At 27.4% G+C, this 18783-nt stretch overlaps 1 protein-coding gene across 2 annotated transcripts; it reads left to right on the forward strand.

Annotated features, from left to right (window-relative positions):
- The first annotated feature begins 16 nt into the window (after positions 1-16).
- On the forward strand, positions 17-16727 carry LOC107457461 (uncharacterized). 2 transcript variants are annotated; one of them, XM_043042735.2, is made up of 10 exons: positions 17-183; positions 1745-1829; positions 3149-3242; positions 4156-5527; positions 7362-7429; positions 8487-8656; positions 9717-9828; positions 11257-11535; positions 15091-15234; positions 16607-16727. In XM_043042735.2, exons 1-10 carry the CDS (start codon positions 72-74, stop codon positions 16685-16687), a joined length of 2517 nt encoding a protein of 838 aa, XP_042898669.1. In that variant the 5' UTR covers positions 17-71; the 3' UTR covers positions 16688-16727. The 2 variants fall into 2 exon arrangements, with proteins under 2 accessions (XP_042898669.1, XP_071035588.1); XM_071179487.1 differs by lacking the exon at positions 17-183 and adding an exon at positions 811-987.
- Positions 16728-18783: the final 2056 nt, after the last annotated feature.

The raw sequence follows: 18783 nt of genomic DNA on the forward strand, positions 1-18783 counted from the left end.
GCAGAAATAGGTTACTAAAAGCTTACTCCCAAAACAATATAAATAAAGAAAATTTTCTTAATTATTTACAAATGGACCCAAAATATATTCCTCATGCTATTAAATCTAGTGATCAACTTTCAGATACCATGGGCCACTTGAAATTAAGGTTTTCAGCTAACCGTGACCCAAAATTATACAAAAGTAATTTAATTAAATTTTAACTGTTGTGACTCACCCTATTGCTCATCTAAATAATTTGCACCAGTGTCTCAAAGTTAAAGAATATCTGACTTCTTTATTAATAATATCTTAATTATCTCATCTCCTTTTCAATTATTCATCAGGGGGCATAACGGGGACTGATAGCCTATTAGCATCATTCTGTAACTATTAAAATATGCTTGCACTGCAGTTCTAAGGGTGTGGTTTGCAAGGCATATTTTTAATTCTTGCCGGAATTTTAATTTTTTTATTGTATTGAAAACAACCATACATATTTAAGAAATCAGCGATTATGTGTATTTTTATCTGAGTTTTAATGTAATGAACCAGTTTTAATATTTTGTAATAAATTATAGAAAAATCTACACGTCTTGCCAGGGAATGGTTACTAGTATTTTCTTTCAAATCTTGCTCCAGTCTTGCCAGGGAATGGTTACTAGTATTTTCTTTCAAATCTTGCTCCAGTCTGCAAAGTTTTTTTTTTTAAAGTTTTTTTTTTATCCCCCTGCCTGAAAATCATAAACACTTGTATTGATGCAGAAGTCATCCTGATATTTAAATGAATATTATTTTTAATTCTATAATTTTTTTTACATGAACTTTTTTTTTATACAGATCCCCTAGAAATATTGAGACTATTGTCTTTTTATTCCTTTTCATATACCTATGTAATAGAACCTAAAATCGGTAGCAAGATTTGGTACTTTTCCATTTCGTTGGCTCAGGCGATAAAGTCACCAATGCAAAATCACCCAGAGCAAGTAAATTCAACTTTTTTTTCAGGTAACCACTATTTTAATGTATCAAAAACTAAATAGAGTTGCTAAATTCACTTGCGTGACCAAAATAGAAAATTAATACTGAAAATTATTTTAATTATTAAGACACTGAACATTACCTGTCCTCTGCAGATACCCCTCCTGAGTAACTTATTTCATGTTCAAAACATTATAGCTTTTATTGTAGATTGTCGAAACTAGATGAATATAATGTAAAATGATGACTAAATGAGGTAATGTATCCTTTTATACTAAAAAAAAAATATCATTTATGGTACAAAAAGTCATTAGAAGAGTCAAAAGTATCATTTTATACTAAAAAAGAATTGTGTACCATTTTTTCACTTTTAGGTGATCATTTCAAGATAAATTCAAAATTTTACTTTTTTCTAGGACATTATTATTTAAGATTTTACACAGGAGCAGGNTATATATATATATATAATAATGATGATGATGCAATGTTTTTATTTCTTTTCAATTTCTAAATTTAATCTTTTCTTTTAAGTGCAATCCTAGTATAAGGTGCATACAGGATTTGACGAAATCTATTTTTTCACAAAATTCCTGATTTCTTCCTATAGGGCATCTTAATTTCCTTTTCTTTGTAAACTTATTAAATTAACATTTTAATTTGAGGTCGTTGCTATAATTTTGGTATTGGCAATAATTTTCAAAATTGTCACAAGGATAGTGCTGTATGCTGAGATTGTACCATTTTAAAACACCTTTATTTAATATATAAGGAATTCATGTTTCAGGTGACACAGAGAAATTGGAATTGTGGAATGCTAGTGGTGGTATGCTTAATGAAGAAACCTGTTCAAACTACAAAGATTATTTTAAGTTAGTAATATTTTCATCATATCTTAAATTTTATAATAAGAACTGCTGTATTGTAATGGCTTCCAAATATTACACAGCTTATCGTGTTTAAACATTGCAAAAACTGTAAATCGCTATTTACGAATTTACTGGCCAAGCTTATAGATGTAACAATAATAAATTGGCTAATATTGTTGCTTACAATTTTTGTTGAGTTTGACATTGCTCTGATAAGAATGTACTTTTTTTTAAAATTATTGTATATATTTCCAAGTATGAATGGAATAGCAATTGAAAAAAAAAATGCCTAAAAATAGCAATTGAAAACAAAACATAAAAATGACAATGTGAAAAGATTTTTCAAGACTTTCTTTTACTGTTCAATTTACCTCATAAAATAGCAAAATATTAGAACTTCAAAGGAACCAAGAAAGATAAGTGTGCTAGCTACAAAATTTAGATAGTTCTCAATGTTAGCATCTGATTTACTTTAGCTTTTCACCAAGTTCATGATATCAGTCTGGACCGATAATTTGAAAGGCTTCAAAAATAGAAAAGGAAAAAATAAAACTAGGAAGGAAACAAATCTTTGGGACTTTCAATATGTTTTTATTGATTACAAGTGTTGTATGAACAGTATGAAATTCTTGAAATAAGTAGGGTTTGTTAATATTAATTAACTCAATTTTTATCAATTGATTTTTTTTTTTTAAATGAAATCAATAATTTGAAAATTTACAAAACAATTTTTAATCAGATTGTTTAAATGTTATTATTAATTTTCATACTTAAATTTTTTTAAATCGATTTAATTACTTAAAAAAGCTAGCAAAAGTTATTGATATTATCTTCCAAAGAATAGAAAAAAGTAATAACCACTACTATCTAATTTTCAAATTTGGCTATTCAAAACTCTTTCTTATTGCTTTAACAGGCAAACCAGTAGTCGAAAGAAGTTTTAAGTTTGACAGTGTTGATTTTCATTTCCTAAAATGTATATGTATTCAATTTGAAGCAATTCAAAATCGTAGATTTTTGTCTATAGATTTACATTTAGACATAATCTATAGGTAGTCAATGATAGATAATATACACACATACTTTGCCTTCTTAATTATTAAATGAAATAATTAATCAGGAGTTTTAAGATTGACCTTTCTGATTTCTGTGGCCAAAAATGTGCATGTAAGAAGAATCTGGTTTTTACTTCTTACAGACGTGATTTCCAAAGGAGTCATTTATTAAATAAAAATTCTTTTTTATATTTTTCTATGTCTAAAAGATGTGTTTTTCTTACCTTTATTATTTAATTTAATAGTAGTTTATTAATATCATTATAGCATCAGCCTCATCATCGAAGATAAAGTTTCCCGTTTTGGAACCTTTTTATTAATGGTCCATCCTGAAATGAATTTATTTTTCTTGAAGATGCAGGTACATTTTTTTTATCCTCTCTCTTATTATTTGTGTTCAAAACTTCTGAAAAAATTATACTAATATTTCAAAACTTTTCCAATAGATTTAAATTATTCTTTATTACTGTATTATGAGTTCAGCTTTTAAAAGTAGTGAAAAATATCAATCTTATTCTACTGATAGAATGTAGTATTGTTAATGTTTTTTAATTGTATTTTTTTGTTCTATCTGTAATTTAAACTTAATTAAAAGCATTAAGTTCATTGTTATCTATTTTTATATGAATTTAAAGGTCACTAAGAAAACTTAAATGGTGATATTTTTTTATAAAGGAAATATAGATACAAATATTTTAATTAATATTGTTTTATTTCTTCAATATTCTGTATGTTTAAAATACATAAAATCATGTTTTTAAATGTTAAAGATTCCTTTATTTGTTTAACAGTTGTGTGATATTAATTATAAATATTTGTAATTAATATTCCACAGATAAATATAATATCCTGCATTAATATCTGAAATATTTGTAATTAATTTCCCATAATTTTAGCATATTGAATGGATCTTATTTTCTGACTTTTATATTTTATTTTGTATCAAAAAGATATGAATGTTTGTGTTTTACTACTTTTTTGTTTCTAACTATAAAAATTAAAACATATTTAAAACCCCAGTGAGGTAAAATTTTGTAGTGGTGCGAGAATTAATGAATTCAAACTGTTAACAAAAATTTAAAATATATATCTGAATATTATGTGTCTATCTTAAATTATTGTTTAATTTCTATTTTGCTGTTTTTAATGTGAAACATTTGTTCTTTGACAATGGAATATCAGTTAGCATATTTAGTTTATGCGATTTAATTCTTGTTTATAAATATGAAATTGTACTTTTGGTATGTTATCTGAATGTATCATATTGATTGAAGGTGGAACAAGATTTAGGCATTCCTACTTCTTCTCAAAAATGGATTTTTTGCAATGAATTAGTTGAAAATGATCATTTGACATTAAATGACTGTGGGATTCTTCCAAATTCTTCTATGTTTTTATATGTTGACTCTTGCAGAGACAAAATGAAATGTTCTCAAAAACAAAGTCAAGACTCTAATAAGCAATATAATTCTAAAACCAATCTCTTAAAAAATTATAACTATTTGAAACCTGATTCAAGTGACAAAACAGATTTAAAGGGACTGAAGCGCAATCAGGTGAATGTTTTAAGACATTGTGAAATAAATAACATTTCTGTTGAATCAACAGGTTTGCAGAAACAAAAGCATGATGCTGCAATTGAAGACTGGTTAGTGTCTGTCCATTTACCTCAGCACTCATTTGGTAATAAAGAGGAAATTGACTTTCAGAAATTGAAGTATGGTGGTGCAGTTAAAAATACTGTGCCCGTTAATTTAACACAGCCCTTTTTATGTAATAAAGCTGAAATTGGTTTTCAGAAATTAAAGTACGGAGCTGTCATTAAAGATGTGCCTGTGCAATCACCTCAGCACTCTTCTAATAATGAAGCTGAAATTGATGAGCATAATTTTTCAAATTTGTTTAGCTTAAATATAGAAAAAGAGCAGATTATGACACCTAATTGTTCATCTACTCCGTCTCTACGAACTAAAATTAAGAAAACATATAGTTTGGAAAATCTAGAAAGAGAACATGTGAAAACATTGTATGCTGAAGAGTTTCCCACAATAGTCACACCTAGAAAATCCAGTTTACAAAGCTTTAGAAACTTCATTGAAAAAATAAAAGCTGTCAAAGGGTTAAAAAGCAATATAAGTTTAGGCATCTCACATGGTCCTTTGAGAGAAAATTCTAAAACAATTTCTTCTTCGCTTATTTGTGAGCAGAGTAAAGATGTCAGTCACAACGACTCAACTCAACACTTAGTTCCTATTGATGAAACACAAATATCTTTTTCTAAAAATATAAATTCAGTTGATATAAACCCAGAGAATTGTGAGAATGAAAAACTGGATTCATTTTCGAGATGTATTTCTAAAGAACTAACCGAAGCTGAAACGCGTGACATAACTGTCCCTGATTTATCCCAGAATTCAGTTGAACAACCTGGTAAATCTCTCACTGAAGAAGAAAAACTTTTAGAGCATAACTTGACTCTTATTTCAGTTGATAATTTTGAGGATCAAGATAATACTAAGGGTGAATATCAAAGTACATTACAAAGTTGTATTTTAGAAAATCAAACATTGCATACTTCTGCTACCAATTTATTGGAAGATGTTATTTATATCGATTCTACATCAACAAATCAAAATGAACTGGAAAGTAAGTTTTTTTAGATGTTGCATATCAATAACGCATGAAGCTTGCGTGCGGGAAATGCAATAACCATCTGCTATTTTCTCCCCCTACCTATTAACATAATTATTTCAGATTTAGATTTTACTTTTTAGGTACCTAATTCTAATTTTAAATTGTTTGAATATCTGAATACAAGTGTTTGTTTCTTTAATGTAAATTATGTTTTTCGGTTTATCAAACATACTTTGAGTATCTTTCAAAGAAATTTAGAATTTTATTTTAACTCTAAAAAACAGGGAATAGTCAGGAAAAGCTGCATTTTCTTGCAGAAACCTGGAAAATATCCATTCTTAAACTTGTTAGTTATTGAGATTCTGGTTAAATAATTTTAACATCCATTTCAGATATTTGTTGTTAAAATTTCACATTATAGTGAAGCTCTTCTACTCTTCCATCCTGATTCAAGGATATTTTTTTTGCTCCAAAATCAAATGTTTGACATTACAAATAAGAAAATCAAAATCTTCTGGTGAAAAATTGCATGGTTTAGATAAAATATAGTCTGGATTTCCATTTGAAATTTTCCTGCTATACCTGGGAAAGACAGGGAATTTTTTTTTTCTTCTTCTTCTGAAATTGAGTTGGAACCCTGTGATTTGTGCTGTGTTGAATCGCTTTGAATAGTAAATTTCTTCCTTGAAGTGAATGTTATTACACTCCTACTAATAATAACTCAGTTTAAATTTTTGCTCCTAATCTTTGCCAGTGATTTCTCAATTTTTGATGCATGCATATTGAAAAATTTTTAAAAGTATAGTGACATTCATAAAATTTTGTCATATTAAAAATTTCTGCAAAGGTGAAGTAAGTATCGTGTTGACACATGAGATAGTGTTTATTTGGGAATCCATTATGATGTTTTTCTTTTTTACCGAGTATACTGAAACAGTGCAAACAGTTTTGTGTATTGTAAGCACTTCATGTTTCCTTTATTTGGCTGAGTAGTATTTTATTTTTCAGCCTGTAAAATATATCCTATGTTCAAAACAAACCTTAATCCACATTCTTCTTGCATTCACAAAGAAGGTAATATCAGTTAATCATCATCCTTTAAAAAGAAAGAAAAATTAGACTATAAAAATTAAATTTGTGTTAATTGTTAGAACTGTGGGAAAAATAAATAGAAAAAAAGTTCTTTTCCTAATATTTGCTTATGTGTTGCTAGATACATAAATGCAAACTTTTTCAAGGAAATTTTTTGGCTGCATTAAACTATGTGTAAAACATTTACAAAAAGTTTAAATTTTATTCATTAATACACATGTAAAAGAAAAGTATTGTTAAAGTTTTACAGCAGTTAATTAAAGTTTAAAAGTTTTAAAGGAGTTTTAAATACTCCTTTTTTTTAAATTACAGAAGTGCATAAGTGAGTGGGTATTCAAACTTCAGGCAAAAGACAAATATAAAAAAAAAAAATTTTAACCAATTAGTGAATTAGTATTCCACATTAATACAAAAAAAAAAACTTCTTTCACATAAGTAACTGTCTATTCAATTTTATACAGAAAATAGTTTTTTTGTTTTATTTAATTTTCAAATTAGTGAAATACAACTTCTTTGCTTGTGTACCCTTCACCATAAATTTATCAGTTGCTTAAAATAAAAGAAACATCAATTAATACAAAAAAATATCAATTACAATAGGATATATATATTTTTTTTTTAAAATTTACACAATAAATGTATACAAACTTAACTAGTACGCATTAAATGTATTATGTCATTGTCGCTTAGGATTTATTAGACAATATTTTTCTTTTATTCATTTACTAACTATTTATTAATATGTTTTTTCCAGCTCCTTCTGAAAGTGAAAACTCAGAAATTGAGAATAGTTTGGATTTGAACAATGCTGAACAACAAATGGTAATTGCAGTATCCATAATAATGAATTGCTTTTTGTTGATGTTTTAAAACATTTTTATTTTTGTTTTACTTTCTGTCAAAATTACTCATGTATATAGAATCCTAATTATTTCCAGTTAAAAAATAACTTTCTCTGTCCTAACCTGAGAGTAATTTCAGTTTAGGAGAAAGGGATTATGAATATAAATAACTTCGTAATAGGAAATTTGTAATACCATGAGATACATCTTAATTTGAATATTTTATTTTATAACTGTCGTTGAACAGCCGACCCAATTTTTGGGTTTATGATTACTTTTGTTCAACTCCATAGCCTTGTATTTTTTAACACGATCCAGAATACAATGGAACTTCTGGCTCAAGTATTGGGTAAAATTTGCCTTCGTGGAAGACATTTTGATGGAGCTAACCTGCATTCGCATTACATTTAGAGGGACCTCCCATGGTTAACCTAACAGCAAGATTGGTCAACCACAGAGGATATTTTACTTCAGCACTGTGGTCGGTGCATGCCGGATACGGATTTCGTATCGACCAGCCATCTTTGGGATTCAAACCCGGTTCACCTCATTGGAAGGCGAATGCTTTATACCCTGAGCCACCACGACTCTAATTTGAATATTATTGACATTAATATAGGTGAGACTCAGTTAACTCTCATATCTAAATTTCTGTAATGGTATTCTCAAAAAGCATTCATCCCTATTCGTTTTTTTTTACCAACCCCCATGATTGTTTTGTTTCTTAATGTAAAGCTCATTATTTTATCAAAACTTTAATTACTTAACTTAAAATGTATGTTGTTCCTTTAATAGATAAGTGAATAAGAGTTTAGTTCTTTTACCAGGAAAATTTTTTTCAAAGAGGCATGGAGAGTTCATTTATTTCCTGAAGGCAGGCAAGATTGTTTGCCTGTAAAATAAATGCCTATAGAGAACACTGTCTGTATTCTTACTAATTAATATTCAAATTCAGAGTGTGTGAAGCGAAGTTTTATTATTGTTGTCAAAAATGTTGGAAAATGTATCTATACAATATTTTTTAATTTATTTACTAGAATTGTTACAAATTGGAAGAAGAATTGGCTGAAAATTTTAAAATGTGGCAACAAATTGAAAACCAGAGTTTAGTCAAGAATGCTGAAAAATTTGCATGTCCTGTTTGCTTCCAGGAAGTAGAAAGTGGTGAAGGTGTGATTTTGCATGAATGCCTCCACATGTTTTGTCTGTAAGTGTGCCTTCATGTTTCCTTAATAACTTTTGAAATACCTCTCTTCCATATCTTCAATCATTATTATTTTTAAAAAATTAAATTCTTTATGAGTTCAAAAGCTCTTGTTTATTGTCAGTAGTTCCTGTAAAAACCATACAACATGCTATAAAAGTGGTACCTGTGAGTTTTTTTTTTTTTTTTAATAAAATATTCTATTTCGATGGTGTTTCCTCATGTTGTACTCCTCTTCTTTGAAAATTTACCCAAGCTTCAAATCTCATATTTAAGTTGATGTAAAAGAAAACTTTTTATTGGTAACATTTAATTTCTCTTTTGGTTTAACCAGTCATCTTAATTTATTTGTTACCATTGTCTTGGTGTAAGTTGACACTTGCTCAACATTGCTCTTTTTTCAACAAATTTAAATTTCTGTTCTAAAATGCATCTCAGATCAATGTTTCTATTTATGAGGCAGCACTTATTGTGTGATTTTCCAGAAGGCAAAAAAAGTCTACCTATGTCAGCTTCCTGCGCAAACTATATCTCTAGGACTTGGCGGAGAACTTGTATAACATGGGCACACAAAAACTACCCTGTGTCTACCAGCATGTAGTTACTGATTCGGCAGTTGGACGTAAAAATATTTAAATTTTAAAAAAATGTAAATATAACTGAAAACAGGTAAGATTATTAATAGGGTACACTGATGCTGAAAATGTACAGTGTATCACCACTGTATATCTTAATTTTGTGTTAAAATTTCTATATGTTTCAATAGATAATAAATAAATATATCATGAAAAGTGTTAAGTTTTGCACATGAACAGCTTTAATTAATGTAAAAAATTTAGAGACTGATCTTGCTTTACAACTTTTTTTTTAATTATTAATTTTTTTAGTTTCTAATATACAGCTATTGACTATCATTTAATATTCCATGCCATAGTATGTAAATGGCAATCTTTTGAGTAAACTTTAAGTCTTTTTTAAACCTTAATCTAACAGCAGGTAATGTTTTAAATAAATTTATATTTATATGAAACACAATAATGCATTATTTTTTTTCTTATTTCAGTGATTGCCTGCAAAAGACAGTAGAATATTCTGAAGATATCATTGTTAATTGCCCTTTTCGTAATGAGGATTATTCTTGTCCAAGTAATCTGCAACATCGGGAAATAAAGGCTGTAAGTTAACTTCCTTTTTTTATCTTCATGTTTCTTTGTTAAACTAAAATCTTCCATTTATGCCTTGTGTTTTTTTTTAATACATTATCATTACAACATGTTTATTTCTGCATCTTACTGTAGTTTAAAACTCATTTAGCTAACTTTTTTCTCGGCACAAGTTGGAAAAAAAAAATTTTTAATTTTCAGAGATTCCCAGATTTTAGAAATCTGGATTTTCAAGGTTGTAATGTATTTGATATCTCTAAAGTATTAGGAATAGATTGCTACTAATTAATAATATGAATTTATTTTGAGTAAAATTATTTATTTATTTGTTGAAAACTATAATTAAGTCTTTTCTATCGTACAAAAAATTTTATGACATAATTTTCTAAATTCAATTTTTTCTTTCTTTTTTTTTTAAGAAAAAAAAATTGGTTTGTCATATTTATTTGTCGAAATAATTTTATGAAATATTTCAATTGGAAATTATGTTTACTTATAAAGATAGTTGGCTAAGATATAAAAGTGTAGATATTATTTTGATGGTTGTAGATTTATGAAATCTTCCTAGTCTTTTAAAAACTAAGTTGTGTCTGTCTGTTGAACTCTAATGTGTACACCTGTGTTAAAGAAAATGGAGTATATACTTTTAGCCCCCAAACAGTTATTGCCAATGGAAATTTTTAAAGACAGCCTGGTTGTTTCGAAATATTAGCAGCAATTTTTAAGAGAATATTACTCTGTTTCTCATATAATGATCACAAACTGTAAAGATGTATTTTGATGATACTGTATATTTTATACTGTACATTTTCCAGTTAAAATGATGAATTTTGAACCAAACATAAAGTTAGGCAGATTTTAACTAAATTCTCAATGGTCAAAATTTTACAATAAACCTGGAAAATGATCGAACTTAGAATTTGTGGTAGCAATAAGTAACCCACTAGGTTACAAGTAATAATTCTAACGTATGTTTAAATTATTTTCTGTAAAATTATGTTTTTTCAACAACAAAAAAAAATTTTAATAATAAGCCTGTACCAAAGAGAGAATATAAAATATCTTTTAAAAATATTCAAATTATTTAGCAAATTTGTGCATTGAATAAGAAGTAAAAAAATTAAAAATATTTTTTAAAAAAATTTATTTTTTTAATGTCACCTATGTTGTCGAAAATTTTTGAAATTTTTCTTCAATTTTAGGAAAAATTCAGAAAACAACTTTTTTTATTTATTTAGACTAGTGAGATTATAAAAATATTATTAAAAAAATTATCCCTAGTTTGAAAAAAGACTAATTTTCTTGAAAATGAAAAAAAGTGTTAGAAATTCCCAAAATCATACCTACATAATTTATAGGTATCTATTGAGTATAGTAATTTAGAAATGAAACAAATTTTCTCAGTTTAATTTCTTTAAATATATATTTGTCTCTTTTTAGCTTGTCTCTGAGCATGTTTATGACAGATATTTACAAAGGAGCATTAATACAGCCAAAAGTATTGCAGAGAAGAGTTTTCATTGCAAGACCTTAAACTGTGATGGATGGTGCCTATTTGAAGAAAACTTTAATATCTATCACTGTCCTGTGTGCTCTCACTATAACTGTTTGAACTGCAATGCCATCCACGAAGGACTCAACTGCAAACAATATCAGGAAAAACTAAAGAACCAAAAAGAATTAGACAGTGATTCAGTAAAGTCACTTGCATTGTTAAATGTGAGTTTTATCTAAACATTTTCATTTCTTCTATTTGTTAAATGCAAAATTTCCAACAATGCTTTTTAGCATTGTTGGAAATTTTGACATCAAAACCTGGTTTATGACATGACAGTATTTAATTTCCTTTTTTTATTATTAGAAATGTCAAAACTGCATAAAATCTGAACTATGACATTGAATTAATTTATAATCGAATTGTTTTAAGAAAAATAACTGTTTAAAAAAACATAAAATTTAATACTATAAAATAAAATTCGAAAAAGTTCTGAGGAATTTACACTTCTAACAGAATTTTCACATGAGCTAGACTTATTATTTTATATTAACCTGCTTTTTTATGTAAGTAAATTATGCCATGATGAGTAATTATATAAGTGTGTAAAATTCTTTTTCAATTATTAAAATGTTTCCTTTAAAGCAGCTTTACAATTATAGAGCTACCAGCAGATCTATTGTTAATATATATAGATCTAGGTTTAATATATATTTATGTAATAAAAGCGGCTTTTTGCATCATATTTTCTTTTCAAAACATTTTAATTGACATTTAAAAAGAAATATGTCATATTTCTTCTCAAATACAACCTACAATATGCTATTTACACTAGGAAAAATAATATTTCTCTCAATACATTAAAGCAATTCTTTAAATGACAATGTTATAATTGTTTATAAAGCTGTCAAAAACTGATACAAATTCAAACCTTGCCAGTCAGACCATAGGACAAATTAATAGCTCATCAAAGTGAAATATGATAAATTAAAAAAATCTATGAAGCCTGGTTGTACTGTTCATTCATTGCTGCATTTTTTTCTTCTTTTTTTAATTTTATCCATGAATTTTTATCAGTATGGAAACAGTTTTTCTGTGTGAAAACTGTTTGAAGTTTTGCTTATTTAACAGATTAATGTAAATTGTAGTGTCAAAGAAATTTAGAAGTATTTCTTTCATCTATCATTTCTGCTTAAGCTTTCGTATTCAAAAATGGTATTAGAATTTTGCTATGTAGAGAGCAATGTGGGAAGGAAACGCTAATGCTAATTCACTATCATGAAAGTTATAATTTGCCTGATATAAGAGTTGTTGTTCCCTTGGCTTCTCGAGACCATTTTGTAGAAATTTCTGTATCATGTCATTTTGTAACTGAGGACAAGTTAATGGAATAACATTTTATAAAGTATCATTTTCAAACAATTAATCTCACTTTATAAACTAAGCCATTATGTAACTGAGGATATCTTAGTGGAAGAATATTTTATGAAGTATATTTAAAACATTCAACCTCTATTTGTGTATCATGTAATTATGTAACTGTGAACAACATAGTGGAAGAACATCTTATTAAATTATCATTTTTAAAGCATTTTACCTCAATTTATGCATTATGTCACTAAGGACATTTTCGTTGAATAACATCTTATGAAGTATCATTTTTAAAACATTCAATCTCTGTTTATGTATCATGTAGTTATGTAACTATGGGCACCTTAGTTAAAGATAATTTTATAAAGTATTATTTTTAAAACATGCCAATTTTGCATGCTTATGAAGACACTGTTGCTGTGCAGTTAGTTCTACTTTGTTAATCTGTAAATTTTCTGTGGGGAATAGATGTGTTTATTTTCAGATTCCTGTTGTTTCTTTTCTTTCTAAAGCAGATTTTCTATTATTTATCTTAACATGTTGTACATTTACTAAGCTCTTTAATTGTCTAATGATTTTTTAAACCTTGATTATTAAACCGTTCTTGATCCTTTGTTCATATAGAGCGTAGCATTTCAACATGCTCCCCATATAGCGAAACAAGTCTTCTCATATTATTACACGAAGTCTTTCTGATTCACCACCCATAATTGTTTATTATTTGATATTAAATATGTTGTCAAAATCTGTTTAATTGTTGAAGGTAAAAGCTGATAAATGCAAGGAATTGCAAATAATAATAAATTTTATTTATTTATTATTATTTGCAATTATAATTGCAGACTTTATTATTATTTGCAATTATAATTGCAGACTTTATTATTANTTTTGTTAGACTTGTAATCCAAAGGATATGTTTTTAAATTCTTGAAACATCGGGGACTTTGGTATTTTCCGATAACAAGTAAGGGCATTTTCTCTGACCCAGACGCATTTCCTTCAACTAGGACATTCAAACGTTCCTTGCTCATTTCCCCCCCTTCCATTTAAAAAATAAACCCATCTCATCAATAGTGAAAACATCATTTTAACTGTATCCTTGAATTAAATTTGGTAACGTTCCATTTAATCACTGCTCACATACTTCAAGAGGGACAGCTTTAGCTTCTCCATGAAGAATGCGAAAGACATTGTGCGTGTTTTGCAAAGGAAGGGGCAAGATATCAGCTCCTGGTTCTTTTTTCTTGCTTTAAAAGATCAAAAAAAAAATCGAGTTAAAGGGAGTAAAATTCGAGTAATCGAGAATAATTAACATGAAATTGAAGATAAAAGGGTCGGGACCTCATAAAAAAATCGAGTTATAGTAATATTCGAGTTATCGTACTTCGAGTTATAGCGAATTGACTGTATAAATATATAGTATTATATTATATTTTATAAAGTATTATTTTTAAAACATGTCAATTTTTCCATGCTTATGAAGACACTGTTGCTGTGCAGTTAGTTCTACTTTGTTAATCTGTAAATTTTCTGTGGGGAATAGAGGTGTTTTGTTTCAGCTTCCTGTTGTTTCTTTTCTTTCTAAATCAGGTTTTTCAAATTTACTAAAATTTGTCTTAACATGTACATTTACTAAGCTCTTTAATCGATCGTTTAATGATTTTTTAAACCTGGAGTATTAAATCTTTCTTGACCCTTTGGTGCTTTGTTCATATAGAGGGTAGCATTTCAACATGCTCCACGTATAGCAAAACCAGTCCTCCCATATTATTACGTGAAGTGTTTCTGATTCACCAATCTTAATTTGTATTATTTGAAATTAAAAATGTTATCAAAATGTGAGCAATCACTGTTGAGAAAAAAGACATTAAAGCATCAAAATATGTTTGATTGATGAAGGTAAAAGGGCATGAGATAAATTTGCTTATTTATTATTAATTCGGGGCCCCTTAATTGCAAATTTTTTTATGCCATTTTTCAAATGGGATCTGAAAGTTCACTAGTGCTGTAACTTTCTTCAAAAAGATATTAAAAAAATTAAAGAAAACAACTGAGATACTTTTTCATTTTTGAAAAGACATAGATTGTGCAAATCTACCATTTTTTCTTCTTGATAGCATGCATATTTGCTGGTAAAATTTCTTACTAGTAAATTGCAGTTAATATTCTGGGGTAATCATGTATATTTTACTAATTATCCCATAATTATAAAGAAGTTTAATTTTTAACCTAAAAGGCGTTAAAAATTAAACTTCTTTTAGGAAGAAATGCCAGCTTTTTTTCATTTCTGGGTAAGTTATAGCCTTGATACATGTTAATATCAATCATTGTGAAATACCCTCTATAAGAAAAATCGTGCTATGTTAAAACTGTGAAACGTATGTTAATGGAGTGAAATGTTTTCACAGAAACTGATTGAAGATGGCAAAGCCATGAAATGTCCAAAGTGTGATCTTATACTCATGAAAAGATGGGGCTGTGATTGGTTGAAGTGTAGTGTGTGTTTGACAGAGATTTGTTGGATTACAAAAGGCCCACGATGGGGTCCTGCTGTGAGTAAAACAATTATTATCTTATTCAATTCAAATGCTAGATTATAGAAATGCTTTTCTTTTTTTTTTCTGCCTTTTTTTTTTTAGTTTTCTCAGGCTATTCTTATAATTATGTTACAGGTGTGTAGTTTGGTAAATACTAACAATTGGTACACTTTTTTTCTTCTTTTCATTCTAGATCTGCAAATTTTGCTTATTAATGGTACCTGGAAATTCTGTGGCTAATTGAAAAAATCCCCTAAGAGTTTTGTATAAAAAAAATTATATTATTGTTAATTATTTTTTAATATGTTAAATAGCGTCAACATAAAAATAATGTATTAAAGTTAAAAAGAAAAATTGCTTTTCCCACTGCTGAAAGTTAACAAATCTTGATAAAGAAAAAGAAAATGAAGGAAATAAAAATGATAAGTAATAGTTTTTGCCTCATTACTATTTATTAAGGATGAAAACGTGTAGGGTGCAAAATATTAAAAAAAAATTAAACACCCTGAACAATTATTACTCTATTGATTGTATTTAACTAATTGATCGTATTTAACTGCAGCCATTAAAGAAATAGTTCTTAAATAAACTAAGTTGCTGATAATATTTATTTGTGTTACAAAATCAGCCACAAAACAGTACTTTCTCTGAATAAACATGTCTTTTTTTTTTCCTTTTTATCACCCGATTCTATTGATTTCTGTCAATCTTTTTTATCATTAAAAAATTTATGGCGAAAAAATATTGGTTGAAATTTAGGGTATCTTATACTCTAAATTTATGTCTTGAATAAAAATGACAATTTTTAAACATTTATAAAGCGAAAACAGTTAAGTTTAGAAAGGAAAAAAACAATCTTGCATCAAAATCATATGTTAAAGCATACACATTTCCTCCCAGCTTTCTTATTTTTAGATTCAAAATGTTTCAACTGATGACACTGCTAGTTGTAAACTAAGGAAAAAATACTAGAAGTTGTATCACAGTTTTTATAAATGATAAGTGCATTATAATGTTTTGGAAATATCTATTATCAGCCACAATCACATGTTCTAATTTGGGAATAGAATTTTTATGCATTTAAACATTACAAAAAAAAAAGGACATTGAAAGGAACTTATATTGTTTGAAAATTTTTTCCAACTAAAACCAAGAACTCTGAAATTAATTTGACGTTAGAATTGTACATTTAAGCTTAACTTTTTCTTGTCATCAGTCTAATTTAAAATTCCCTGTATAATCAGAATAGTTGTATACTGCAGCAGTAGAATTGATATCAACAATTTTGTAATATTTCATTATAGTTTTAAATATTTACTAAATTACTCAAAAGCATTGTTTTCACTGTATTTGTAACTAATAATGTATGATTTATTTTACTTTGCAGGGTCAAGGGGATACTAGCGCAGGCTGCAAGTGTGGTGTAAATGGCATTAAATGTCATCCATCCTGCACTTATTGCCACTGATTAAATAATATGTATTCAAATAAAAGTCTTCTAACTGTAACTGTGCTTTTTATATTGATTTGATGAATAGTTTGCCAAAACTATGACATTGAATAATTTTTGACCTTGTGCTTGGATTTTCGTGTATTTGAATGCTAATCTTAATTATTTGTTATCGTATATTTTGATAGCTTGCAATCGTGATTACGTGTAATCGCGATAACAGGTATTTATAATTACTTGTTGCCTCATCTTTTGATTAATTGGTAACATGTAATTCTATATTTTGATCACGTGTAGCCATGATTACCTGCAGTCGTTTCTTCTTTTGACTATATTTAATCATGACTACATGTAATCAGAGATGGTTACTTGTAATCGTAATTGCTTGTCATTGCAATTACAAGTAATTAATTACCTAATGGTAACCATATGTAAGCAATTACAGATATTATCGATTGCTGTAATATACATGGTTTGAGGCAAATATTTCACATATACTTATTTATCACAGTTCAACAATGTAATATTTACACATACAATGCACTATTTATCTCCATAATGGAGGTGCACATAGGATTACCAATGGTTAAGGAAACCTGGAATTTTAGAGATTTAGATTTTTTTTAGGGGGGGGGGAGGAAAGGTCAGAGAAATATTTTTTTTTCAGTCAAAGACTGGAAAAATCTTGCAACGAATCTGGTAAATAACCAATCTTAAATCTCAGAGGAGCGCAAGATAGTCAGTGAAATAACTAAGCCTAGCATTTACTATTATTCCTTGTAAAATTCTGCTGCAGCATTATTAAATTTTCATAGATTTATTGAATTTCGATAATAATCTGTACACTTTCTTACTTCAATTTTTTTTTAATACAGCGCATATATTAAATTCTGTTCACTAGGCTCATAACAATATTTTTTTTATAAAATTAAGCTCTCTGTATAAATCACTATTAAGATATAACCACTATTATGATATACGAGGGCTACATTACAGATTTGACTGTATTAATATTTTATATCACATTTAGTTTTTAAATTTTTCCTGTTCTTATTCTAAATATTGCTCCTACTTATAATTTATACAGTTTTGTATTTTAAAATCTACATAAATCCTTTGTCTAGTGAAATTTGTTTTTACTAATTGTAAAATTTGACTTTCTTTTCCAACAAAAAGTAACTTATTAATGCATATTTATTTAAATATTCCTAATGAAATATTGTCATGTTTAACAAAAAATGAGATCTGAAATCTGTCATTTTCTAAGGAAAGATATGAACTTTTATTTCTGAAATTAAGTTGGATTCTTGTTATACCAAAATAATTGTTTGTAATTTTTAACTGAATTATTTATGCTCTAATTATATATTGTGTTTAACTTTATTGTAAAATGAAAGCTGTTAAACCAACTTAATTTGCATGTTTTGAGGACGTTTCCTTTAACATACTTACATTTCAAAACTCAGCTTTCATAGAATATAACAAATGAATCAGGACGAATTGCAAACTTCCATTTTTTGTCTAATGTGTTAAGTGTTTACCTTCTGATTAGTGAAGTTATAATCACAGTTTTAGCTTATGTTTCACTTCTGTTATTACGATCTCATAGGATGCCCATAAGATTTTTTACATTGAGGTAAAGGGTATATATTTTATATATGTGCATAGTAAGATGTGTATAAATGTATGGAAATAAATTATTTGAAGCTCCTTTTTTTTATAGAATGTACTTTATGAATCGAGTTAAAGCTGAACTGAGTCCTATTCCATACATTTCTGAGAGCCAATTCATATTCTATTAAAATTTTTACCTGGGAAAGCTTTAATATTGTTAAGTAATTATTAATCTACTTTTGATTTTGTGCACTTAGATTTAAAAATATTTTATTTAAAATTAAATTTTATGTCTTAAATATAACAGTTGAATAAATAAATGTTAAGAAATATATTTGTAGAAAATGTTGAAATTATACCAAACCATTATTTAAAAAAAGAATTACATATCAGTATCTTCCCCAGATGTAAACATTTTATATTACATTCTTATTGAATTTTAATAAACTAGGAAACTATTGCAAATGATATAATAAATACATTCGTTTTATGTTATTAAA

The sequence above is a fragment of the Parasteatoda tepidariorum genome, chromosome 4, assembly GCF_043381705.1.
Source record: "Parasteatoda tepidariorum isolate YZ-2023 chromosome 4, CAS_Ptep_4.0, whole genome shotgun sequence".
In the NCBI taxonomy this organism is placed as follows: domain Eukaryota; kingdom Metazoa; phylum Arthropoda; class Arachnida; order Araneae; family Theridiidae; genus Parasteatoda; species Parasteatoda tepidariorum.